Genomic DNA, 26643 nt, shown 5'->3' with positions numbered 1-26643 from the left:
GTGTACTGGTCACGTGCCTTGATTATTCACCTGACATGATCATTTTTCAAAAATTAAAATTGACACGATATGACATAGCATGCAAGCTAGTATGGTCACGGCACGTGATCACGCTAGCACACGTGATCATGACAAGGACATGTTCAGAATTTCCATCAGCATAGGTTACCAATCAGGTTCAAACACATTAACTAATCGAATACAAAACTATTCATATGTTCATATAATCCATTTTTATAATACAATAAAAGCATATTGTTCACACAAAAACGTATGCACAAAGTTTCAATATAGCAAGCTATATCTTTTAATCTTGATTACACTTTCGAGTCAGATTGCAAGTGTACAATTCTATCGAGTAGTATATTCAGGTATCGATCCTCAGGGGCGGATTGAATCAAATTGGACTTTACTTAAATTAAATAAACTCTAGAAGCTGCAAATGTGATTTTGGTGTTTCAAACAGATAAATAATAATACTCAAAACAATAAATATTTTTGGGGGTTTTGCTTAAAAATAATAAAAAGGTGTTCCTAGGGTTCTGACTTCATCTCAGTTCTACCTCAAGGTACCCGGTCCGTGCACTGTCCTGCACGGGCTGTGTCCAATGTACACGGTCCGTGTGGTCCCCGAGTGAATGCAGCAGTTACTGTTTTTCTATGTTGCTCCTTTGTGTATGGTTTTATTGACCAGACCTAATGTTTCTAAACCTTAACTATCGTATATTGGTTCATTAACTTGGTATAGAATTGCAATATTTGCCCTCGTCAGGTTCTAGACCTCAACTTGCGTATATTGGTCCGAATTACCTAGTTGCTTGTTTGGTATTCTGAAGGTAACCTCTTATCCGGCGATAAGAGAAAATGTTCACCTTTCGGCTACTATTTGATTTCACCTTTCGGATCACTAAACCAACCTTATGTACTTAGTTTGAGGTATGAATTTTAATTCACAAGTAAGGCTTCTAGTTGATCGGAAGAGACTTGGCGAAGCGAAAAAAAGACACTAATTCTTCCTTATAGTTTGTTTGTAATTGATTGACTCTTCTTTAGATCTGTTTCAAATATGATAGAATCAAGGTTGTGAACAGAAATTCTTTAGATCTCGCTCTTGCTTGCTCCAGGAGTTGACCTTTGCTGTATCCAGTTCACCAAGGCAATCGTGCTCGCAACTCCCGATCGGGTCCAGTACTGCAGTAGTATGGTTGATGCACGGTGTTGTCGGAGGAGATCGGCTACGGAGTGCGGTCGACGAATGAGGCTACCAGCTACTCCGCCCAGGTCTGAGACCACAGAGTCGACAGTAAAGAGGAGGGTGCAGTGGCGAGGCGAAGGTACAAGAGGGAAGTGGAGGCTTGACGAAGGGAGAGGAGCGAGAGAGGAGGTGAAAGTAGCGAGAGAGGACCTCCGATCGGAGATAGTGAGAGTTGATTCTCCCATGAGCGCGGACTGAGAGGGAGAGAGAGAGTAGATTTAGAAAATTCGTTTTTTTTTAATGGAAGATTTAAATGGAAAAGAGACATATTGATTTAGAAAGAAACAGTTAGATACTATTAAAAAATGGTTTATAAAGTAGTTTCAGACTGTTATGGGGATCGATTATCCGGGAATTATCTCTCGGAGAACAATACATTTTCTCTAAACTTAAATTACGAATAAATAATTAAACATGACAAACGTAACTAGATACATATCTTAACTATTCATTTCAATTTAATCACAGCACAATACAGTAAATACAGTAAGTAAAAGGGGAATCTAAATTGACCGCGTTAGATCATATATATCACATCACGTGACTCAAATTATAATGTGATTGATTATGACATATAATGACACGACAGGTACTTACATTAATTCCATCCCAATTATCAACTGACCTTACATAATTTGAAGTGCAATTATCAAGTCAACGACATGTATTTCATCGAGTGCATAATTTGGACTATATATAACACCTACTTGCACATGGTGAGGAGTATTTTTAAAATCATAAATATTTCATTGTTTATAAAATATTACTACTACTCTTTTCATATCTTGCTGCAACCAAACAGCTATTTTTTTCTTTTGTTATGCGCTTTTTTAGTAGCAGTTATTGTCATGTCTTAGAAGTTAGAACACAAACATACAAATAAATATAGTTGGGAGAAGATATGCTCAATCAGAAATCTTTACTGTCATCCAAAATAAAAGCTAACACGTGGTACAGTAAAGGCAGTAAATTCGTTGGATCGGATCCGACAAAATGATATCGCTTTCGTCACATGTCGAAATTCTATTTTCTTTTCATTCTTGTTTTTAAATCACGCGGATAGCAAATCAACAAGTCAACAAGGAGAACAGATTCACACATGGGGTCATGTCCAAGATATCGAACAACTTGAAAATATAACAATTATATTAGGAGGTCATCATGAGATATAGTCATAGAATACATAATAAATTGTGGAAATATTTTCCTTTTATTTCCTAAATACTTATAAATATGTCCTTGCCTCCTCCTTTCGCAATATTTGGACTGTAGATGAAAAATGTCATATTTCAAGCTTACAAGACATTCAACAATCATTTCATTTTATTTTTCAAACTCAGAGGCAGAGACATTTTGAATGAATGAGAGGTTAATTGACTCAATTTTTTCTTTAATCTGTTGTACTTATATCTCATTTTCTATCTAGTTTAGAATAAAATATTATAAATAGTGTAATATTGATTCTCATTTGCAGAAAAAAAAAATTATATGATTGACCTCTATTTATGTATTGACTCCATAACTTGAAAATCTAATTTTATTCATGTTCATACTATATATGTCATCACATATTTCAATAATGAAACTAAATTTTTATTGGAAATAATATTCCATTAATTCCTTTTTGTTTTCTTTGGTAGCATTGTAAGAAGAACGATCTCCTCTCCAATTGTATATTTTTTTTCAAATATATTCAAGGTAATTTTAGACTGTTCATATTATATATGCCAAATGATTCGGATCAACTTTGACTATATTTGTCCTTTATCTGCACATTTGTATTAATTTTAAGAATATAAAATTTAAATTTGATTGAACTAATTATGCAGTCACTCAGAAAGCATACAATTTGATTAGAATTTAAAAAACTCATTTCTGGACCCAACATGTTACAGAACGATACAATTTTATCATGGTATATATGATACGTATGTCGATCACGTGTCACGTGTCCTTTGAAAAATGACATAAACACAACACGATACACAAACCGACTTAATCACGACACATGATCAAACGTGACTACACATAACAAAATCAATGTAAGGTGACAGTATTTATTTCAAATAACAATTCAAATTTCATATAATAAGTATTTCTTAAACATAAATTTTTTAGAACTTTGATTCTTTATTTTACCAATTTTTTCACATTTTTTTTTTATTTTTCTTAATTTTTCTTTCTTAAACAAACTTAAAATTAGAAACAAAAAAATTAAACATGATCAAATGTGACTAGACGTGAGCAAATGTGATTAAATATGACTAATGTGACGTCATATTTGATAACGACGTAACTTGATCATCACACGACATGGTATATAAAAATTTGATTGGATCAGAATACGATTCGGCATGGGATCCAAATCACAGCATAATTAATTACAATGCAGCACAGCACAAAATACATCCCAAAACTTGACAGAGAACAGAATCCACCATGAGTGCCCTCTATTTTTTTTTTCCCTTATTATGTTTTTTTTAAAAGAGAAAGTGGTGGGGCATGATTTTGTTCCTCAACAAACAGACTAGTTCAGAGCTTTTCCAGGTCAAATCTCATGACTAACATTCATTTTAGCTATGGGTAATACTTTTTTGAACTTGGAAGAAAAATTCAAGTAATTAGTTTGATAGAAAGGGAATTTCTACCAACTAATAATTGAGAAAGAAATATATAAAATGAATTTTATATCCCTAAATTAAGCAAACAAATAAATAAATCAGAGAATAGCATGAGATTAGATGTATTTCATCTATTGTTTCTGTTTTCTCCTTAAGTTTGGGCCGAAGCCCGCTTTGAACCACATAAATCCACGGATCTTGTGATGAAAAGGTCATGGCCCGGCCCATTTACATCCGAATAGTTACAGTAACGCTCCTTCACTCAACGGCTAGTTTTCGAATGGTCCCACCAACGTCAAATTCCGACCTTTTTTCCTCGCCGTGGGATCGGAATTCGTGGGCCGAGATTAGGTTTTATCTCTTATCGGATTCGACCGTTGTCGCTCCTTCCACAGAGAATAACAACAAAGCTCCTCCCAAATCGCAAAGAGAGAGAGCAAAAAGAAAAAAAGAAAAGGAAACAAGAGATCTTTGCGCACATCTAACAATTATCTCCGTTCTTACTAAAAACCTGATCATTGATTTTCCCTTCAAAGGAAAGCAATAAACGACCAGAGGTGATTAACCAACTTCCTTTTCTACTTGAGTTTAGGTAAGTTTCAATGAGACTTCTAAGAATTAATCTTTCTCAGATTTTTAATCCGTAAGATTTATTTTCTCAAAGTACTTTTCCTAATTGAGTTATTTTTGTGTTCAATTTTTTTTTTCTAAAGTATGGCACTTAAAAAGAATCCGAATTAAAACCTCTATTACCACCCTAATATCTTAATGTTTTTGTTCTTTTTCGATATTTTGAAAGGGATTTATGTAATATACTTGATTTTTGTTCTTTATTTCAAGTTGTGCTTGTTAGAGTGGTTGATTTGTGCATGCACTGAAAGTGTTTGTTTTAATTCTTCTCAGAGGGAAAAAATGACATCCTTGGCCCCGGGAATAGTGAAGAAACTGCTTGATGGAATGAAATATGGGGCCCAAAATCCAGTAGGGGACCACCGCACCGCTCTGCTACAGGTCACCGACATCGTACCAGTAGACCTCGATGAGAAAGCCCTGTGGCCCAAACACGGTTTCTATATCAAGCTCTCAGACTCCACAGATTCGGTCTACACCAGCCTCCCTGCGGACCAATCGGATCTGGTTATGTCAAACAAGATCCAATTAGGGCAGTTTATTAACCTAGACCGGCTTGAACCGGGCTTGCCTGTACCGGTTATAGCTGGGTGCCGGCCTTTACCCGGGCGGCATCCATTAGTCGGCACTCCTGACCCGGTTCGAACAAGTTGTAGGATTCAACGGAGGGGGTCGTGGGATTCGTTGCCAGGTGAGGGTCTAGGTCAAATTGGATCTGTTAAACCCGGTACTTTGGATTTTGGAGAGAAGACACCAGCAAAGGATTTTAGTAAGATGAGGAGGAGTTGTGTTATACCAAAGATGGTTCCATCAAGGAGTAAGAGTGTGACTGATAGAGGAGCTAGGGTTACAAAAAGCCCTTTTCCTGATGTAAGTATCATCCCAATTTTTGACTTGAACTATTCTACCTGCATTTGGTACAAATACAAAGTGTAAATAGCCCTAGAATAGTACCGATGTGAAATGTAATGAATTCAAATTTAGTTTCTAAATACCCAACATTTAAAGTGTAAATACCCAACATTTCTTTGCTCCCAACTTGGTATAGTTAGAATTTTTATGTCAGAACTTTTATTTACTTTTTCTATTTTTGTGTTTAGGACAAGAGCTCGGTAGCATCGACACCCGCTCGTAGATCAATAAAACGAGGTGAAAAGCCACCAAAAGCTTCTATTTTCACTGATGAAATTGAGAATAGTAATTCAAGTATTTCTATGCATAAAAGCAAGCAATCTTCACAAGTAAGTTCATATTGTCAGTACTTTTATTTTTCATACAACAAAGCAAATCTGTTTAAAAGAAAGGGGCACCCTGGACAAAAACTATATGTGAATCCTTCAAAATTAGGGTTTATCTTGTAAATCTTGTAGGGTCTTTGGCTCTTTGCTTTGCAATTGGATTATTATATTTTAATCCTCTTTCATTTTTCAAATCAGGTGAATGCGGTCATATGTACACCTATATCGAGAATTAAACGGGTCGACAGCACATCTTATAATTCTCTTTTTTCTGATGAAAAAGACGCAGATCTTTCTTCTGTCGAAAAAGAGAAAGATAAAATTGGAAGTATCTACAGGTGCAAAAATTTGTTTAGTGCACAATCCGATAGTGATTATTCTTCTCCTTCAAAGCAAGTCGGCTCTGGGACCCTCTTGTCATTGCCTGGGAAACTCAGCACTCTTGGAAAGGTACAATCATGTAAAATTGTGTTGTAGTGTTGTAGTAATCTAAATGATTAAATAATTTGAAATTTATTCATTATTTGTAGGAGGCGATACAAAAGAGAGATGCAGCTCAGAAAGCGGCACACAAAGCATTGCGTGGTGCTAGCGCAACTGAGAACGTCGTCAGAATCCTCAAGTAATTAATTAACAAACACTTTTGCATCTTAATACCAATATACCAAATTAATCTTCTTTTCTTTGTTTGCTTTTTAGGATGTTATCTGATGTGAACAGGGTTGCAAAACCCGATAACCCGTCTTCCTGCTTTGAGAAGTTTCTGTACTTCCACGAAGAAACAATCCAGGCCATAAAAGACATAGAAACAATTCAAGCCGCCACATCTACATCTACAGACAGCAAATCTGCAAAAGATCCATGTGACCTTGACTCATCCATCCTCCAAGAAATTGCCCAAAACGCAAGAACACCTAGCAAGAGAAGACATGTTTTCAAAGAGACGCCCGACAAAAACCGGGTTTTGGTACTGACTCAAAATACCAGTATAACAGATGATGTTTCAGAAACATCACTTAAAATGGTCCGAGAAATACAACAAGAATCGGCAAATTGGTTTGTAGAATTCTTGGACCTTGCACTCGAATCGGGTCTGAAAAAGACGGCTAATGGGTCGGGTCCGGCCAAGAGGGCGTCTTGTGTGTGCCCGCAATCTCTCATGTTACGGGTTGTTAATTGGATTGAAATAGAACAAAAGACAAATGATGGCAAGAGGAGACATGTTCACCCAAAAGCGAGTCAAATTGCAAGGAAGTTAAGAATAAAGGCTAAAAACCCCTAAGTTTGAGGGTTAATTGTGCAGTTTGTTTAGTTTGAGGGTTAGTTGTGCAAAAGGGGCCTTGTGTGTTAAATTCCTACAAGTTAAGAATAGTTGAGCATATTATTAGACGATAATGTTTTTTCATTGTTTTATATTTTGCTTATTTTGGAAAGAAGATTTAGAAGATTTGGTCCTTACATTTGAAAAATTACTCATTCAATTATTGATAGTATTGTTTTCAGCCAAATGGAAATTAAATAATTATTAGAATTAATTGAAATCATTTCTGATAAAAGCTTTTAGCTTAAGGTTCTATTGATCTTAATTTTCATCCAAGTGGAAATTGTGCCATAATGAGAATAAAACTTCAGTACAAGTTGCTTTGGCTTGTACGGGTAAATTTTAATGTGGGCCAAGAAAACTTTGGTACCAATGAACGAGCATCAGTCACATACATCTCTTTAGAATTTGGTGTCTATGACTTTGTGTGTGCGCACTTGTTGATAATATTGTTCACTGATATCCTTCGAACAGTTTTTTAGGATTTGTGTCTATTGCTTTACAGCCTTGTTTGTTTGTATGTGAAGAATTCCAATATGGCATTTGTCTATTTATGTTCTAAATCTTTATTAGTGAAACACTTCAAAAATTGCAGTTATTATTTGCATAGAGTAATTTTTTAAAAGGACAAAAGGTTGGTTTTGCTAATGAGCTAGGGAACAAAATGATACTTTTTTTTTTGCCTTTTAGAAAGTATATTTTTTTTCCTTGCCTTGTAAAGTTTAGTAAATTTGTTCACTTAAAATATAGCTATATCCTTGTACAACAGTATTAGATTTTTTGTAGCAACATGTAAACTAGACAGCAGATTTTGAACTGTCACGGGTATATAGGTAATTAGTACCAATGATGTAATAGTGGAGAGGAGTGATGACTGGTACGAGATTGTGATGACTGTTACGAGAATGTGATGACTGGTATGAGTTTGGCAGTTTGATGTTTGTTGTTTTATTTCTTTTTCTCATTGAGACTAGTTGTATGTGATACAACTTGAAGCCTTGGAATTTGCTGTTTTTTCTATATTTCATATGCTGTAATGGATGTTTCTATGTTTTCCGCCCCTTTCGCTTTCTCTAAGCTCTAGTAAATCTGACATCTACTAAGCCCTAGCGAATCCGACAGCAGAGGGGTATGGATCTTGCTCTACCACCAACGTTTTCTGTCTAGTTTTGACAGAGAAGGGGTTTCTCTTTCTGATCGATGCTCTGTCTCTAATTATTTAGAGCAAGTATTATGCGTTGTTGCATTTATCTTGTTAAATTTGATTCAGTTTTAAAATTTTGCTTGAAATTACTTCTTAATCTCATTTTGCATTTATCTATCAAATGCATGCACCAAACTTTTTGGTCCCACTCAGAGTATCAATAGGAGTATGTTTCGCATGATAACTATAAAATATCTAAATTCTTCATTTTTGTAGTTGAGTGAGGCAGATAAAGCTGGAGGAGGCAGTAGTTCTACATTACACATACATAAAGTTTTTCTTGGGTAAAATATTATTTTGTTCATGTCTATTTGTTTGAATTCCTAATATAAGGTGTGTATTCATTTAAACAGTCGATTATTCAATGATTGCGCGAGTCGGGTGTTTTTGCATCTGCCATAGAAGACGGCCAACCTCGCTTAAAACAAAAGCTTGCATCAGCTGAAAACAAGACCGAAAGCCCCATATCAAATTCTACAGGGTCTTTTTTGCAAAATTCATCTGCAAGAAGGGTATTGGAGGTAAATGAACTTCTGCACAGTGGAAACCAATTGTACTAATCATCTTTAGAAAGGTACCCAAAGGAACTGATTTTTCATAATTTTAACTTGAAATTTTGGACTTTGATGTTATCTTAACTTACTATGAGTCTATGATTATGGTAAAGACATCGTAGGAACTAAAAGTATATAACTGGTACTAGGATTCAAAAATTGGTACGGATAATAGACTATTAAAGGCTTTAGAAGCTTAATTTGAAAATGAAAGTGTCAAAAGTGAGCATTGTGCAACAAAGCACCTTGAAATGATTTTAAAGCATCTTTAAAATTAGTATAAAAAATGGCCAGTATACAAACAAGAGATGGAAGAGTTTAACCACTCCAAACCAAGTTCTAGCAATTAATTTGTCTAAGCTTTAGATATGACGATTGTTATTAGATTTTTTTTATTGATTTGTCTAAGCTCAGACTGTGGAACAAAATGTCTGCGATGTTAAGAGTGCGGTTGATGCAAAGATGGGATACGATTCAACAAACATGGATGATATCCTTCAAAAATGCGAGTAACAAGGGTACAAGGAAGAATCAATGGAGCAGTATTTTCACGGCAACATGCTGGAGTTTATGGAAACAAAGAAATCGGACAATTTTTGAAGGAAAGGAGATACCAGTATGGGTTTTGGGGGAGGTAGTGGTGCAGGATGCACTTTGTGGTTGAAATTTTGTTAGTAAGAGACAAGTGAAGATCCTTGTGTAGTTCGTTTGTTGTAATTTTCTATTTTCTTTAGTTTGAGGCGTAAAGTTTTCTGTGTTTTTATTGGCATAATGTTAGATTTGATTGTGACATAAATAATTGTAAAACAACAACAATGCTTGGGACAGTAATGATTGATGCGTATGTAATTGTAAGTAGCAGAGGATTGATTAATTTATACATAATTAGAATGTTAATTTCTTTTTTATCATTGGAATTAGTGGAATTATGCAACTTCTTGTTTGAGAAAAAATTATTTTTCATTAATGAAACTGGCAGAGTTATACATGAGTGCCGCAGGTTGTTATTGTTTGCCCAAACTTATCAAAACAGCAAGTTGTTTTTGTTCTTATATTAGGATTCTATCAAAACCAAAACAAGCAAATAACGAAACAATCTAATACATGTAATCAACATCAAAATAATACATTTCAAAACAATTATTAATTCTGCAAATAAAAACAAATTCTTCTATAACATCAAAAGTTTTTACAAATTACAAGTTCCAATTCCCAAGATACCCTCAACAAATATACCTTGATTCTTATCAAAGATTTCATAATTAGATTAGAAGGTACAATCAATCTAATTTCAGCTTTCAAAATATCACCAAAACGAAGACCTTTACAATTTAGACCCTAAATTATCTAATACAAAACAAAGTTCACATAAATAAAGACAAAAACAGTGCCCAAAGCATATCATTTAATCCTCTCAGCTGATAACTTCATCTTCATCTTGCTATTCCTTTCCCTTAGCAAGATCTTCCTTCCACTGAAATTAATCAAATTTTGTTAAAATAATGACATTATTAGTCTATTTTGTGATAATAAAAATAGTAAATTGGAACAACTAATACATCATGAGTCTCTGCTCTCTGACAATAGCTGCAAGTTCTTTGTTGTACCCTCATAGTTTCAACAATAGGTTTAAATCGTGCTGGCCTCTTCTTTCTCCCTTTGCACTGTGACAAGGGAGGATCAAGATAGATTGATTCATTAACTATGTCTTCTTCTTCTTCTTTTTCCTCTTGTGGTACTGTCTCCCTTGTTTCAGGTAGTTCTAATTGCTTGCTCAAGGTGTCTGGTACCATAAGTCTTACCTCACTTATTATCACCAATATTATGTTATTTTCAGGGAGGAAGCACATAAATTAGGCTAGATATGCGGTGCCATGTGCAAGGTGATGTAAATTGCCCATGATAGCAAAGCCAAACCATTACATGCATCCATGTAAATTGCATGAATGTTAAAATTTATGAGAGATCCAGTTGATTTCACTGGACAAAAAATAGCTTGGAGACATTGAAATATTTTGTCCATTGATCTTAATGAAGTAATGCAATCTTTCGTGTACACATAATACATCCAGTTTCGCTATTTTCCATGTTAAAAAAATTGCCATTTAAATTTTAATTAAGTAAAATATATGTGAGAGCAAAACATTTTTTGCATGTTATTTTGGGCAGATTTTTTACTAAACCTTCCATTACAATCAGAGAAATAAAGCTCATTTAACATCGATCAGAACAAGCATGGGCTATTGTTGAAAATAGTTGAAGATACATAACAATTCTAACCTTGTGGGAGATGCATCAATGGGTGGTGCTTAGCTTAATAGCAAATGGAAAATTTGCTGCTACAACCCTGCTTCTCTTTCTTCTCTTTTACTGCAATTTTCAAAACAATAAAAAATAGGAAAATGCACCAATACTTCATCTATTTTTAGGTTTATTTGTAACAGCTCTGGTGAAGCAAATTTGGGCCATGTACGTGACTATAAAATACTGAAAATTTCACCTAAAAACCTGATCAAGCAAACATTCGGTACCAGAGACTGCTTAAATTTACCAAGGCCCTAATTTTAACATATCAGACCCTGCCTTTAAATTATTTGCGCTTTGATCCTCGTTTTTCTTACCAAAATCGTACCAGAGACTGGTTCCGGCTATTCCAGATGCCAGAAACTGGCATCACACAAATATATCACCGTTCAAGCACACAACAAGCAATTTAGAGCACATAGTGCTAAAAAAAATACAAGAACTTGGTAAGGTTATAATAAAGCACCTCGATAATTACTGATTCACAATAAGAGAAGAAAATCAAAGGGGTTCAAGTGCTCAATTCAATACTCGATAGACACTTGAGGATCGTACCGCTGATACCGGGTACCCGAAGAACGGGGTCAAGATCCGAACATGCCGCATTTTCTTCGTGTTTTCTGGAAGCTCGAACCCACAGCTCGATAGATCGGATTAACTCATCTAGAACAGCCATTAATGGGTGATATCAGAGGTTCCGTGAAGAAAGAGAATGGCAAGGCCTGAAGAGAGACGGAGATGGAAAACCGCGAGAGGGTAGAGGCGTGAGGGAGAGGGGTCGACAGCGAGAGTGAGAGTAGAGACGAATGGTTCGGAATCGAAAGAAAATAGAACGGACAGGGCTAACGGAAGCGTATCCTCTGCGGAGCCAATCCTGCGGAGATCGGACGGACCAGATCAGATCTTACTAATTTTGAGAATATTTTCGTTTTTTTCAATTCAGGCAAGATCTGATCTGATCCGTCCGATCCGAAACGAACGGACCATATTAAAAGCTCCGCAGAAGATACGCTTCCCAGGGCTAACGGAGAGTAATGTATGAGTTCAATTTTATCCTTAAAAAATCAACGGCCGTAAAAGAATTGAAATGAATTACTGTACTGTAGCCAAAATGATTTTGCTGCACTGTAGACAAACCCATATTTTAATCAGAGCATCTACATCCCTGAAACTATTAGAGTTTCTAATCTGATGTGGCAGTTTCTAATTCAGTTTCAGGGATGTGGAAGAGTTTCTTATTTAGAAACTATGCATGAAAGTTTCTTATTAAGAAATTGTTTATAAACTCTATGTTGATCAAATGATTGGCTCAAATTGTTTCTCCTTTTTAATCTGTTGCTGACGTGGCTTAATAGAAACTCTAAAATGAGTTTTAGGGATGTAAGGGTTAGAAACTTTAGAGACCATAATTTCTAAAAAGTAGTTAATAGTTATTTAGAAATCCTGTTGAGTTTTAGGAATGTAGATGCTCTCATGCAATTCATGTTGTATATGTGTTGAATAGCTGATAGATTAGACTGGTACAAAGAACAAGTAACTGGTGCGAGGGGCATTTTTGGAAACAAGTCGACAACATAAATAATTCTTTGTAATTACAGTTTGAAGTTTGCTGTTAATGACTCCAATGATAAAAAATAACAAAAAAGACAATAACCAATTGTAATGAAAAGAAGAAATATTAGAAGCATCATAGCTGTTATTAATACACATCACACAGTGGAGATCTGTTTGGTAGTGAATTTGTAGGTTTGTTGGATTGCATGCTGATGCTAGGCTTCACTGGCACCGGATACATTTGACTGAGACGTAGCATTATGTTAGCCTCATTGCTTAAATTTGTATCTCTTCTCTTGGACTGAACTCACAATATATAAGAGAATTGATTTGATTGATGATCTCTAAATAAGCAAAACTAATAGCTTCAAACTTTGTTTATAAGCAAATTAATTAAGGTATCGTATCTTCCGTTCTTATAAGCACATCAATTAAGGTGAACAAATCTCGATAATGGCTGCTGCATCGGGTGGGTCTTACTAGTATAATAATAAAATGTAAAAGCAAACAACAGTTAATTAATTACTGTTTATTTTTTTTTATTTTTTTTTTGAGAACCGGATAGAAGCTATCAGGTGATACAATATGCTATTAGAGGCATGTTACAACAAATAAAATAGAAAACAACAACTCCAGTATTCAACAATGTTTAAGCCACAATAAAGCTTCCTTCAGTGCTTTCCTTGCTGCCATCACTGCATCCATGCATTTGCTTTGGAAAATCTTGCAGTTTCTCTCCTTCCAGAATTACTGTTAGTTTTGGTGGGATGCTATGATAGCATTGCTATCCCTTTGGCCCAAAAATGGGTATGCGGTCTCTACATATTAATTCCCTTGAACTGATACTTGCTATTAATTCTCTCTCATGTTACTTGAAAATCATTCTTATTTATTTAATGTTGGATATTTCAAAAAAAAAAAAAATTTGAGTGCTAAGTAACCCCCAATATTTTTAATTTATTTAATTTTTTATGATTAGAACCTTTAAATTAGCTAGGTTCAATGGCGGATCTTAGGCTATGCTAGCTGGGGGTGCTAAGTAACCCCCAATATTTTTAATTTTCTTTACTAAGTATTGAAATATAAACTGATTTTTTGTTATATTATGTTATAAATTTTCTTTTCTTTTCTTTTTTTAAATTTAGTCCCCTATAATCAAATATATGTATCGAGTATCGACTCCGTTCATTTATTATTTCTCCACCCATATAATTTGTATAGTTGTATTAAATTTATATTTGACACCATGCTCACCAAACAATTTATAGTCAAACAAGCACGTACTTTTTCTTTCCATTGCTTTATAAACGCTGAAGGACATGGATCCCATTTCCGTCCTTAAAATATATTCCAAAATGAAGGACATGAATCCCATTTCCATTGCTTTTTTTTTTTAAGAAAATATGAGTCTAGTCTATATTTGATTCATTGAAGTTTGAGTTACATTGGAGATGTAACTCCTTACAATTTTCTCAAGATGCTTGAGCTAAATAAGAAAGTGAAAGCAAAAGAAACTAAGATACCACTATCGCGGATCAATCTCACTAGGGTTACTTATGAACCGAGTTAAATCTAAATTGGAAAGAATTCAGATTCAACTCGCGAACCATGAATCGAGTTAACTCAAGTTGTTTACTCAAATTTTGAGTTGAAAATTTAACTCGGAAATCAATTCGAGTTAATTTGTATTGTAGGTTTTTTTTTTTTACAAATAGCTCATAGGGTTTCCACTCATATCTGGTACTGTACGTACAAAATATGTGATAATAGTAATATACAAAAGAGTTATCACTGTAATAAAAAAAAGACATAAACAAGAGCATAAGTCACAATAATCTCCATTTTTATATTATGCACATAGATGTCCTGATCTGTCAACGGCTACGATTGAAAGATGAAATTTCAGATTTAATATCAACTCTCCAATTACATAATTTGTCTTCTTTTGATTAAATACATCTATTTTATGTATAAAAGTCTAAATTTAGTTAATAATATATTTGCCACACGTATTGCCACATGATACATTACAATTAAAACTGACCAGAGATTTTTACTATTTTTCTCCATTCGTTTTCTTATTTCTCCATTTATTTCCTAATGCACCTTCAGTCATTTAATTAGAGTCCAGCACGCGTCTTTTAGAAAAAAAAAACTTTTTATGTATTCACTTCTCTTACAAAACAATACTCATACTTTCTCCTGGGACGTATTGTTAATTTAAGAACATAATTAATTTGATCCTTCATAATTTCATAGTACTGTGTTTTAATCAAACTTCAAAAAATTCTAACGAATAATCAAATTAATTTAAATTGGATACTTATTATGAATTTAATGCATAACATTTCACAGAATGCTTCTTTGTTTTTAGCATGTCTATTTCTGACAGCAAGGTGACAAAATGAAATTAGGGTCCAGCACGCCGAGGGAAATAAGAAATATATTTCTTGATTGAGCACTCTGTTTCCTTATTAAATTCGAACTGCCATTTTGCAACCATATTACATTTTTGGCATCCGCCTCTTATAGAAGAAATATATTTCTTATTTCTTATTCACCTTATTTCATATCACTACGTGGAATTAGGGTCCAGCCAGCATGTCGAGGGAAATAATTAGAAATATATTTCTTGATTGAGCACTCCGTTTCCTTATTTGTTTTGCTCCCTTATTATTTCTCCTTCAATTTTATACACATATTTTTTCTTTTTTTTTGTTTCTATACAAATCGCCGAGGGAAATCGAGGCGAATTAGGAGCTTGATCGAGCGTGATTTTTGCGAGCTTGAGATTAATTGCTTCAGGCGAAGTGAAATTAGGGTCCAACACGCAATTTATTCCCCCTTTGATCTTGTTCGTCTTTTTGTGCGGGTATTTTGCTATTTTTCTTCTGATCAAGTAATTTGTTGCATTGAATATTCATAATCATTCATTTGAGGTTATGTGGTTGCACTAATAGCCTCCTTGATTGGGATAAATGAAGGGTTTGAAACTAAAAATCCACTGCAATCCTTCTTAAATTTCTCCCTCTTAAAAATCCTTCTTAAATACATAAGATTAGCTTGATAATTTGTGTTTAGTTTTAGTTTTATTTTTAATGTGCAACTTAATCACTACATAACTCACTAAGTACTTCTACATGACAACCAAAGGTGTCCTGGTTGTTGATTCTGAATCTCATGTGAATCAAGATGTCACCGGTAGCAACCTACAATCCAATATTGTAGAGTCATCCGTCACAGTTACTATAGGAGAAGATGAACTGAGCAGGGAAAAGGAAATTACAACAAAAATTAAACTAGAGAAGGAAGAAAATGAGAAAGATGAACGATATTTTTTCTTTATGACATTTCAACTTAAGAAGATTTTGTCATTTGTCTTTGCTTATTGTTCTTGGTCTTTATTTTGTCCATCTGATGATGAGATGTTCCCTTTCAAGTTTATACAAAGGCAATTCCCTATTCGTCTGAGTTTTGCCATGACAAATAATAAAGTACAAGGACAAACAATTCCTAACGTCGACATCTATTTACCTAATCATGTTTTTTCGCACGGCCAGTTATATGTCGCATTATCAAGAGGTACGTCATGACATACAACAAAAGTCATGTTGAAACGGAAAGAGGAAATTGATGCCCCAGGAGTGTATACAAAAAAATATAGTATACCGAGAGGTCTTAAATGAGAAATAAGGTATGAACCATATTAATTCAACCATTCAATTTTAATATATGTTTTCAAGAACAATTAATATACTTTTTTATATTTTATTTCTTCATTTTTGTTGCGGCTGTTATCTTTTCTTTTGAAACAAGGAAAAAAAATATATAAATTACTATTCATATGATGGAATTACGATTGCGAGACTCCATCTTTACGGAGAACCTAGGGCCTATAATTATCATATTTATACTCATCCCTTTACAAAAAAATAAATAGTTTTTTGACAGCATTCTTTCTTTTAGCAATATTTTGAAATTTCTTTTGTTTAAATTTACCAGGAATTGTGAAGATATTGCAATGTCTTTCTTTGTTGCAAATATTATCAGTTCTCCTCTATCTGGATTCAAGGTGATTCCCATTTTCTTATTTTTTTCATTTTTGTTTCTTTTCTCTTCTTTTGACTTTTTTTTTATAATACTATGTTGCATATATTGTAAGCTGAAATGCTTTGTCCTTGTACATTTTGCATCTAAGTCGTCTAATAACGTACAAGTTAATAGAAGAGATGTGCTAGGACCAGTACGTGGACATTGACATTAATTAATTTGTTCATTTTCAAAAATGTTCGACTACATCGAAAATGATCAATGACAATGATACTTCAAAAAAAAAATCATGTTATATTTGACCCTTTTTTTTCATTTATTGTTATTTATTATTTGCCTTATCTTTTTTTTTTTCTTAATTCTGTATAAATATCAATAACAAAATCTTTTCATATTTTACTCAATATTATAATATGTTCCCGTCACAACGCACGGGCACGATACTAGTAATATATGCATAAGTCATAATAATAGAAGCATAAATTACAAAACACAAGTCACAAATTGGGAAGTGGGATTATGCGGCCATTAGGGTTAGAGATATAGGGCCTGTTCGGATGTAATCCCGAAAATACTGTTCACGTGGGAAAAAAAAATTTCACTCGGACTGAATTTTTTTTTCCCACGTAAACAGTAAATTTTAGTTTAAACTTTTTCTATTCCCGTTCCTATTCCCATTCCCACTGTGCAGTCGAACAGGGCCATAGTGACAAGTGGAAACTGGGAAGTGGGATTTCAGAAAATACACTATTAATCTAAGTTATGAGTTACTCATGAGTTATGAGTGAGTTGGGATTAACTCGAATTTAACTCGAGTTAGTTCTAACTTGAATTGTTGGTGAGTTGAGCTCGAATTGATTCCAAAAGAGTTATACGAGTTATGAATATTTTCTACAGTTTCAAATGTAAGTAAGAAGTTAACATTTGTTTGAATGGATAGTAGAGGAAAGAAGAGGAACTGAGGAAGTGAAAAACAAAAAAGAATGAAATAGAATAAAAAAAAAGATTAACATATTTAATATCTTCTTGTTTAAATAATCAATGAGAGAAAATAAATTTAACTTTTCTTTCCATCTTATTTCTTGTTTGATTAATAAAATTTATTTATTTATTTATTTATTTTTTTGAGAAAGTGGGTGAATCCCACCGATTTCATTAAGAAACCAATATTTTTGTTCAAATGCTGAGAGGCTCCAATTAGCTAGAGCTTTACAGCATGTTTTACAAAAAAGACTAGAAAACACCAGATCATACAAAACAGAAGTAATAAAAGTAGAAGAGCATGCCCTTAACAAAATGAGGCAACTTTGGAAACAACAACTATATATCAACAAAACATAGCAAGACTATCTGAGAACCAACATAACCAAGTATTAAGCTATATATCCTAGGCTGAACCAAGCATGAGGATTATAGCGTCCTGTTCCATAGGGGTGGTTGCCCCTGTTTCCTCTTGGCCCCCTCCCTCTTCCTCTGTTATAGTTTCCTCTCCCTCTGAAGGTAAAAGAATCAATTCCTGGGTATGCAAGTCATTAGTGTCTAGAGGTAAAATTAGTGATAAATGAAGTAAAGAGTCAGAAAGTAAAGTCTTACACCAAAATTTGACAAGAGAGATGATCTTAGTGCCTACAGATGTCAAGGATGGAACACAAGTGTTTTGAAAACAAAGTTTATTGCGTTCTAGCCAGACACACCATAGGACTGCTCCTCTAACTATCTCAACCAATGGAGCATTTTTTAGGGGTATGGAAGCATTAATAAACCAAACATCATCCATACAAGTACCATGAAAAGTAAAATTGTTGTGCAACGCTATCCATTGCCATATAGAATTAATAAAGCTACATTGTACAAATAAATGGTTTGTTTGTCTCAAGAGCACCACAGAAATGACAAGTTGGGTCACCTTGCCAGCCTTTCCTAAGTAAATTAGATTAATAAAATTTATAGAAGATTAATTAAATATTTTTAGTATATTTAACTATTCTCTTCGTCTTTCCATTCTTTAGACCTCAAATTGGAAGGAAAATTGATTCTATTAATTAAAATCGTACAAATTAAACCTCCCCCCTCATGTACTCCTCACATTCGTCAGAATTTTGTTAACCAGAGACAATTTGATATCTATTTTTATTTTCATTCCATTTGAAAGAGCGTATTTAATTTCAATTTTAAGAAGTATTGCTTTCTAAATGCTCAATAACATGGATCCCCTTTCTGTCCTTGAAAATGAGTGAGTCTACGGTACTATGCATAACACGATTAGGTTCGTGATACATATCAGTATTTTTGTTTTCAAAATTTTAACGGCCGATTCGAACCGTTCAACATGTTTTTCATATGAATATTTAATCACATATTGAATTTTATATTTTTTTTTTAGAAATTTTTTTATTATTTTTAAAGATAGGTAGAAAATCATTGTTTTTTATGGTTCAAAAATTTTAAATCAAGTGATTTTGTACCTATCTTAAAAGACAGTAAATAATTCTTTTAAAAATATAAAATTAAGTCTATAAGTATATATTCATATATGGATCATATTAAACGGTTCGGATCGACCATTATAATTTTGAAAATAAAAATATTGATCTGTATTACGAACCAATATGTGATATACATAGTATCACTCAAATTATATTCCAAAATGGAGTAGAAAAAAGGATGTACCTTCTGATAGTGTATTTATACTCGGGCGGGTACGGGTATCCCGGGTATACCCGGGACGGGTACGGGTATGTCTCGGGTACGGGTATACTCGGGTACAAGGGTACGGGTATGGCGGGTATAATTTTCAAAAACCATACCCTACCCGTCATATACCCTTACCCGTGTACCCTTGACGGGTAAGGCGGGTACGGGTATTTTTTTTTTTTGTTGGTTTTTTTCTGGGTTTTTTCTGATTTTTTTTTTGGGGGGGGGGGGGGGGGGGAAATACAAATTTTGAATTTTGAAATGGCATGAACAGTGGTCGGGTATACGGGTACGGATACTCGGGTAGTCGGGTACGGGTATAGTCAGGTAGGGTATGGTCGGGTATTGATAAAAAAAATCGGGTCCGGTCCGGTTTTTGCCCTTACCCGCGTACCCGAGTACCTGACCCATACCCAGGCTCGGGCACGGATACCCCGGGCGGCGGGCACGAGCGGGTAGGGTAGGGTATACCCGTTAAGGGTATTGTTAATACTCTACCTTCTGATACCATCGAAGAAGCACGTGCCATTTCCCTTCTCCAGTTTAATACTGATGCAGCTGATATCCCATTCCTCGGAGGCCTGGGTAAAGAGAATGGAGGTATGGATTTCTTATTTGGTTTTATCAAACTGGAGGACTCATCGGCTTGGTTAACACCAAAAGATGGGATGTAAATATAAGGACTTGGCTACGGTGCTATGGCTAGCTAAGAGGCCTCCCGTGTTACGGTTCAATATTCGACTTTTCCAAATTCGAATGGTCAATCTGAACCGTTCATCTTATTCTTCATATTAATATGTGCTTGGAGACCAAATTTTACATTTTTTGAAATTTTTTTACTATTTTTTTAGATTTATTGAAAATCGCTGTTTTTCAGACAAATCTGGACCATAAAAAACAGCGATATTCAATAAATCTAAAAAAATAGTAAAATTTTTCCAAAAAATGTAAAATTTGGTTTCCAAACACATATTAATATGGAGAACAAGATGAACGGTTCGGATCGACCATTAGAATTTTGAAAAGTCGAATATTGAGCCGTAGCACGGGAGGCCTCTTAGCTACCCATAGCATATTAGTCAAATCCGTAAATATAAATAGTGAAGTTTGGAAGGGTGAAAGGAATAAAAGAGACGAAAAGGATTAGATTCCCGCCTTGCTCGGAGCACATTCTCTCTCTTTCTTGCTCAACTTTGGCGTTGTCGTCTCGTCTTGTCGTCTCCCATTCCAATCCTTTCCGTTACCACTTCCTGTGGCTGTAACCAACCGTAACCAATAAAGTACTATTAACAATTTCAATTTTTAAATTACCCCGTCCTTTGAATAAAAACCTGGCGATACCTCCACCGACATGTGGGGACACCTTCATCCCACTCAAACCCCTCTTTCACGAATTCATATACTCTGCATTAGCGTTCCGTTTGAGTTCACATCTGATCCGTTCGTTACTTATTAGTAAGAATTTTAAAGGTCAGATTGGTCCGTTTTTTGATCTGACGGTCTAGATCTAAACTCAAAATTTATGATACCTCAGGTAATATGAATTCATTTCATTGCTTCTAAACGCCACGGTACCAAAACAAATATAATCAATCAATCCCTTCCCGTTTCCCTTCGCTTCTCTGCGTCTCTTTCGCTTCTCACTTCTTCTCACTGCTACTCTCAAAAGGGGGAGAGAGAGAGAGGCCTCTCTCTTCTCTTCTGTTATTACTCCTCGCAAAAGTGAAACCTTGAGAGATTCAAACTGAACAGAGGGAGATATGGGAGAGTGTTGCAACAGTAGTAACGGCTGTGCTCCGGTGGCGGCGCCTGACGCGACGGCGCCGATGGTGGATAGGAGATTTAACATGAAGCAAGTCTTCGATAACGTCCACAGCAACATCTCTCTCGACCCTGTAACTACCTCCCCCCCCCTCTCTCTCTCTCTCAACTTCTTCATTTCTAACTCGTGTTTTTATGTTGATTTCAAATTGTTAAGATAGAAAGGTTCCGTAGATAACAGGGAAACCTATCTATTCTTCTGATTTTATATCTTAATGAAACAAATCTCAAATTTCTAATTTATATAAGCAAATTTAAGGAAACTCACTCGAATCAATTACATCAGGAGTTACTGTTACCATCGATTTTTGTCCTCAGATTTCTCTATCAATACTTTTTTAAATGTATATAAATTTTTATTTTAGTATCCTTTTTTTAATTTGATATATTTCGCGAATAAACGGGTACGCTTTTATTGTTTTACGTGCTGGCGCTGGTTTTTATGTACGGTCTGACGAAGTTGCTCAAGTGCCCTCCGAGAACCGTCCAATCGTTATGTTGTTTCCATATTCGTATTTAATTAAATAGTTACATATTCATAGACTTTTATTAAGGTTTTATTTTTCAATTTAAGGTTTGATTTTGAACATTAGCCGTTTGTTATGGAATGCTCCTTTCCTTTTATTGATTATTGTGAAGTTGCATCTACATCCTGTTGAAACTACAGATTTTTACTTAATTCCTTATCAAGTCCACAATTACACATTTCTAGTTCTAAGTTCCAACTATTTTGCGTTTTTTTTTTGTCATAAAAATTGTTCATACTGTTTTTTCAAAAAAAATTACTAAAAAGAAAACTGATACCAATAAATAATTGAATCATCTTCCACATGGTTGGATATACTGTATTGCATGTGACATATTCTATAGTGCACGTGTTCATTTTGCATTTTGCTTATATTATTTGTAGTATGATTAAATTGGCAACTGTGATTGTCTTCCCATGTTATAATACTGATTTTGTTACTAATAACTCATCTATTATTGTCGAAATTAACATATAATAACCTGGATTCATCAATTCCTTATATTTGGTAAATGACACCTTTGCATCACTTGTTTGGTAATAATTTAGTTTATTTAATTTCTTCACAGCTCAGCTTGAAGTTCATAGATACCGAACAGTTCCAGAGGTGCATTTATTTGTCTAATAGTTTTACTATCAGCCAAAAATATCTTTTAGTGTTACCAATTGACTTCTTTTTTTTCTTCTCGTTGCATAAATGATGAAGATTGCGGGATCTGAAGCAGCTTGGTGAGCATATATTTTCCGAAAAAAATTAACTATTTCCATATTTCCTTAAGTTGTAAAATTTCTTCGAATAATTTTCATTTGTCTTCTTTTTATAGGTCTGACATATCTGGTGTATCCTGGAGCGGTACACACTCGGTTTGAGCATTCTTTAGGGGTTTATTGGCTTGCCAACGAGTCGATACAGTCTCTCAAGTATCATCAGGTATATATAATAACTGTATTTTGTATATTATTACTTGATTAGCTATGGTTAGGCAATAATATTTGCAATTTTTCAGGGTGCTGGGCTAGATATTGACAACTTCGACATGCAAGCGGTTAAATTGGCAGGTATCACAACACATATTTATTAAAGAAATATAACTATTTGAAGAATATATACAAAAAAAATGATATCAAGTTATATGATAACTACTGTAGGATTATTACATGATATCGGGCATGGCCCGTTCAGCCATCTCTTTGAGCATGAATTTATGCCCCGAGCTATCCCAGGGTCAAACTGGTAATTTTCTTTTCTTGTTTGTTCTTTCTTTTACTATATTTTTGTTTTGAAGTAACTGCTGTCAAAAGCATGACAAGCAAAATCTAATGAAATTATTGTGCGACTAATTGTGTTGTTGCTTTCTATAATAAGAGTGATGCTGTGGTACCATGCATAATGCATATTTGTATGTACTTTGGATTAATATCTTAGTTTGTATAGTCAAAATAGTCGATCTGAACTGATCAACGTAATCTCCATATAAAACTGTACCTTCAGACTAAATTTTATATTTTGTAGATTTTTTTTATATTATTTTTTTAGATTGGTGAAAATCACTACTTTTGTATGGTCTAGAATCTTCAGATCAAATGATTTTCAGTCTATCTAAAAAAATACTAAAAAATGTAAAATTTGATCTACAAGTTCACATTTTCATATAGAGATTATGTTGAACAGTTTAGATCAACTTTTTGGGCCTTGAAAATGGAGATATTGATCCATAGTATGGACCAATATGCGCTATGCATAGTACGCAGCCTCACTCCTATAATAATGTATACTTTTTTGTTTTAATATCTTCCCCTTGGTAGGTCTCATGAGCAAATGTCAGTTCAAATGGTGGATTATGTAGTTGATGAGCATCACATAGACATAGACCCTAGCTGCCTTAAAATTGTCAAAGTATTATTTCCTTCTTTGCTCAATTATTTGTTTTTTTTTTCCTTTATATCTGCTATGCAGTGATCTAACACTGTACCTTTTTAAAATGTTCAACAGGAAATGATACTTGCTAGCTCGAAAGAATATGCAATGCCAAAAGTATGATTGGTTTTATCCACTTTTTAAAATTTTTTTTTTTTTTAAATCTGTGTTATCTCACACTACTGGTTTTCAATCTAAACAGAGTGTTAGAGAAAAGATGTTTTTGTATGACATTGTTGCTAATGGTCGTAACGGTATAGATGTTGACAAGTATGTTTAATTTTATTTCCCTGTTTAATTTCACTTTGTTGATTTGTTCACAAAATTATGTCATTGACCTAATTTTTATTTACAATTCATTAAAATTTTAGATTTGACTATATAAGTCGTGATTGCCGGGCATGCGGTCTTGGGTGCAATTTCGAGTATAAGAGGTAATTTTCTTTCAATAATAATTTTGTTCCTGTTAGCATTTTTTTTTTTCTTTTTACTTTCCCTCTAATAGAATATTATTTTATTGGTAAAGGTTGATAGACCAGATGCGTGTCATGGGTGATGAGATCTGCTACCCTGCTAAAGAATGTTTGTACCTTTCCGTGACATTATATATTTGAATTCAAGTAATAGTTTATTTACTCTCTCTCAAGTAATAACTTCTTATTTTTGGTGCCAGATTTAACTGTCTTCAAATTGTTTAACACACGTGCCGACCTTCACCGTACTGTCTACACCCATGCTAAAGTAAAGGTGAATCCACATAGCAAAATATCTGGTATTTTTATGCTTTGGAGACTGGGACGTGCCAGTGCCAGCCACTGTACCGTGCATCTTTTTAACAATATTTAAATTTAAAGGCAGTGGAGCTGATGCTTGTGGATGCACTTGTTAAGGCGGACAATTACCTAGAGATTTCTTCTTACCCGTCAGACCCAGCTGAATACTGGAAGGTATATTGTTTTTATATTTTTTTTCCGTACAAGTAATTGCATTTTATTCTATTCAAGTTTTGGAAATTTCCACAGTTAGACGACACAATAGTAAAGACAATAGAAACATCGCACAAAAGGCAGTTGAAAGAATCAAGGGATATTCTCTTGCGACTTCGTAGAAGAGATTTATATAGGGTATGCCACATTTCTCATTTTCATATGCCAAATTTTGGTTAATTGATTCGTAAGTAATAGTTTTGTATCTCTCAGTTTTGCAATGAGTATACTGTGCCAAAAGAGAAGCTACAGTATTTTAAGGATATCACTCCACAGGACATTGTTTGCTCTCAGGTAAGATACGAAATTTCTGAAATGACAAGTTACTTATAAAGCCCTTCCCAAATAATTTATTGCTCTTTCTCTTGTTCTCTATCCAGAGAGGTGGACTGCAACTTGAGGAAGAAGATGTGGCTGTAAGCAATGTGAAAATCGATTTGACTCGTGGAATGAATAACCCTCTTGAGAGGTTACTACTTATTTCGAGTGAGGCTACAGTACCATGCATAGAGCATATTGGTCCTTACTATGGGTCTGTATATTCGTTTCTAAAGTCCAAACAATTGATTTGAACCATTCAACATGATCTCTATATTTAAATGTACTTGCAGATCAAAATTTACAATTTTTATTAATTTTTTACTAATTTTAAGGTAGGTTGAAAATTACTTGATCTAAGGATTCTAGACTATTAAAAAATAGTAAAAAAATTCTAAAAAATGTAAAATGTAGTCTACAAATATATTTCCAAATGGAAATCATGTTGAACGGTTCATATCGACTATTTGAATTTTGAAAACAAAAATTATGATTGTGGTACAAACCAATCTGCGCTGTGCACAGTATCATAGCCTCACTCTACTTATTTTTTATATTTATGTTCTATCAAGTATATTTTCTTGGTTTATTTTATATCTAAGTTCATTTGTAACTTGTATATTTTGTTATTTTTGGTTACCCGCTCCAATGCAGCATCAACTTCTTCAAGGTAATGAATTATTCTTTATTTCCAAGAAAAGCGTATATGTGGATTCCTTGCAGCTGTTGTAAATCCTTGTTTTTTTGTTTGTTTCTAGGATTATGTGAGCAATGATAAGTTCCCAGTGCCTGATGGGTGTGTCAGTCACCTTTTGCCATCTAACTTCCAGGACAGAATCGTCAGAGTTTACGCCAAGAAGCCTGAGTTGGTTCGTTTTATATCTTACACCCTACGTTTTTCTCAAATCTCTAATTCTACCAGTACTTTGATTTGTTTTTCAAGTTTATAGTTTTATTTCTTAAAATAAGTTAACATTATCCAGGTTGAGGCCATATCAGAAGCATTTGAGAATTTTCAGATGAAAATGTATGGTGTTAAGGCACAGGTACATGATACACCAGAGAAGAAAAAACAGCGTAGGTTCTAACTTTTAGGCCATATAGTTTACTCCCTTTTGTTATAAAAAAAGAAAAGTTTGTCAAATTAAGTAGTAGATGCGTAGGTGTTACATGGTATATGGAGAAAGCAGGATACATATATACGTATATAGGCTCAAAGATGGTGTTGATATTTGTTAATGCAGTTGTAATTTTTTTTAGACAAGATAAATAGATAATAGATACCACGTATTACTTAGAATGTTATTGATTTTTTTTCTTGATTGAGCCTGGCAGGCCCAGTAAGCTCATTGCCTATCCATTTTAGCGCTTTGAATTGGTCTTTTATACTTTGAGATTATTAGTTTCAAGATAATAGACTACGTAGTACTAAAACTGTTATTGATCTCTTTCTTGATTGGGCCTGGAAGGCCCAGTAATCCTATTGTCTATCCATTTCATCCCTTTGAATTGGGCTGTTATACTTTGAGATTATGTTTCTCAACGCCTAGAAAGAAGTAAAAAACGAATCTAAGAGGGGGGAGACGAAAAATAGATGGCGCGCCTACCATTTTTGTTCTTATTAGCCTTAGGCCTATCTAATTAATCCA

The 26643-nt window shown here is 34.2% G+C and overlaps 2 protein-coding genes and 1 long non-coding RNA gene across 5 annotated transcripts; 2 read left to right on the top strand and 1 right to left on the bottom strand.

The window, feature by feature from the left end:
• The first annotated feature begins 4303 nt into the window (after positions 1-4303).
• LOC144568348 (dicer-like protein (DUF936)) lies at positions 4304-7225 on the top strand. Of its 2 annotated transcripts, XM_078318658.1 has the most exons (6): positions 4304-4433; positions 4782-5376; positions 5607-5747; positions 5943-6194; positions 6275-6366; positions 6444-7225. In XM_078318658.1, the coding sequence occupies exons 2-6, from the start codon at positions 4789-4791 to the stop codon at positions 7024-7026; spliced, it is 1656 nt and encodes a 551-aa protein (XP_078174784.1). In that variant the 5' UTR covers positions 4304-4433; positions 4782-4788; the 3' UTR covers positions 7027-7225. The 2 variants fall into 2 exon arrangements, with proteins under 2 accessions (XP_078174784.1, XP_078174785.1); XM_078318659.1 differs by lacking the exon at positions 4304-4433 and having other exon boundaries at positions 4722-5376.
• Positions 7226-9945: 2720 nt separating this feature from the next.
• Positions 9946-11955, bottom strand: LOC144568445 (uncharacterized). Of its 2 annotated transcripts, XR_013515661.1 has the most exons (3): positions 11594-11955; positions 11104-11193; positions 9946-10297 (listed from the first exon to the last, which is right to left on the bottom strand). It is a non-coding gene; the product is annotated as an uncharacterized LOC144568445 (long non-coding RNA). The 2 variants fall into 2 exon arrangements; XR_013515660.1 differs by having other exon boundaries at positions 9946-11193.
• A 9082-nt stretch (positions 11956-21037) lies between these two features.
• On the top strand, positions 21038-26294 carry LOC144568224 (uncharacterized). Its single transcript, XM_078318491.1, has 19 exons — positions 21038-21320; positions 22342-22379; positions 22479-22501; positions 22597-22703; positions 22780-22831; positions 22922-23006; positions 23579-23669; positions 23766-23807; positions 23893-23960; positions 24062-24124; positions 24217-24272; positions 24364-24437; positions 24545-24637; positions 24713-24814; positions 24890-24970; positions 25057-25145; positions 25649-25664; positions 25753-25863; positions 25978-26294. Exons 1-19 carry the CDS (start codon positions 21186-21188, stop codon positions 26080-26082), a joined length of 1431 nt encoding a protein of 476 aa, XP_078174617.1. The 5' UTR covers positions 21038-21185; the 3' UTR covers positions 26083-26294.
• The last annotated feature ends 349 nt before the right edge of the window (positions 26295-26643 follow it).

The sequence above is a fragment of the Carex rostrata genome, chromosome 17 (assembly GCF_964058835.1).
Source record: "Carex rostrata chromosome 17, lpCarRost1.2, whole genome shotgun sequence".
NCBI lineage: Eukaryota > Viridiplantae > Streptophyta > Magnoliopsida > Poales > Cyperaceae > Carex > Carex rostrata.
The sequence above is the reverse complement of the archived record's forward strand: the minus strand, read 5'-3'. Positions and strand labels throughout refer to the sequence as shown.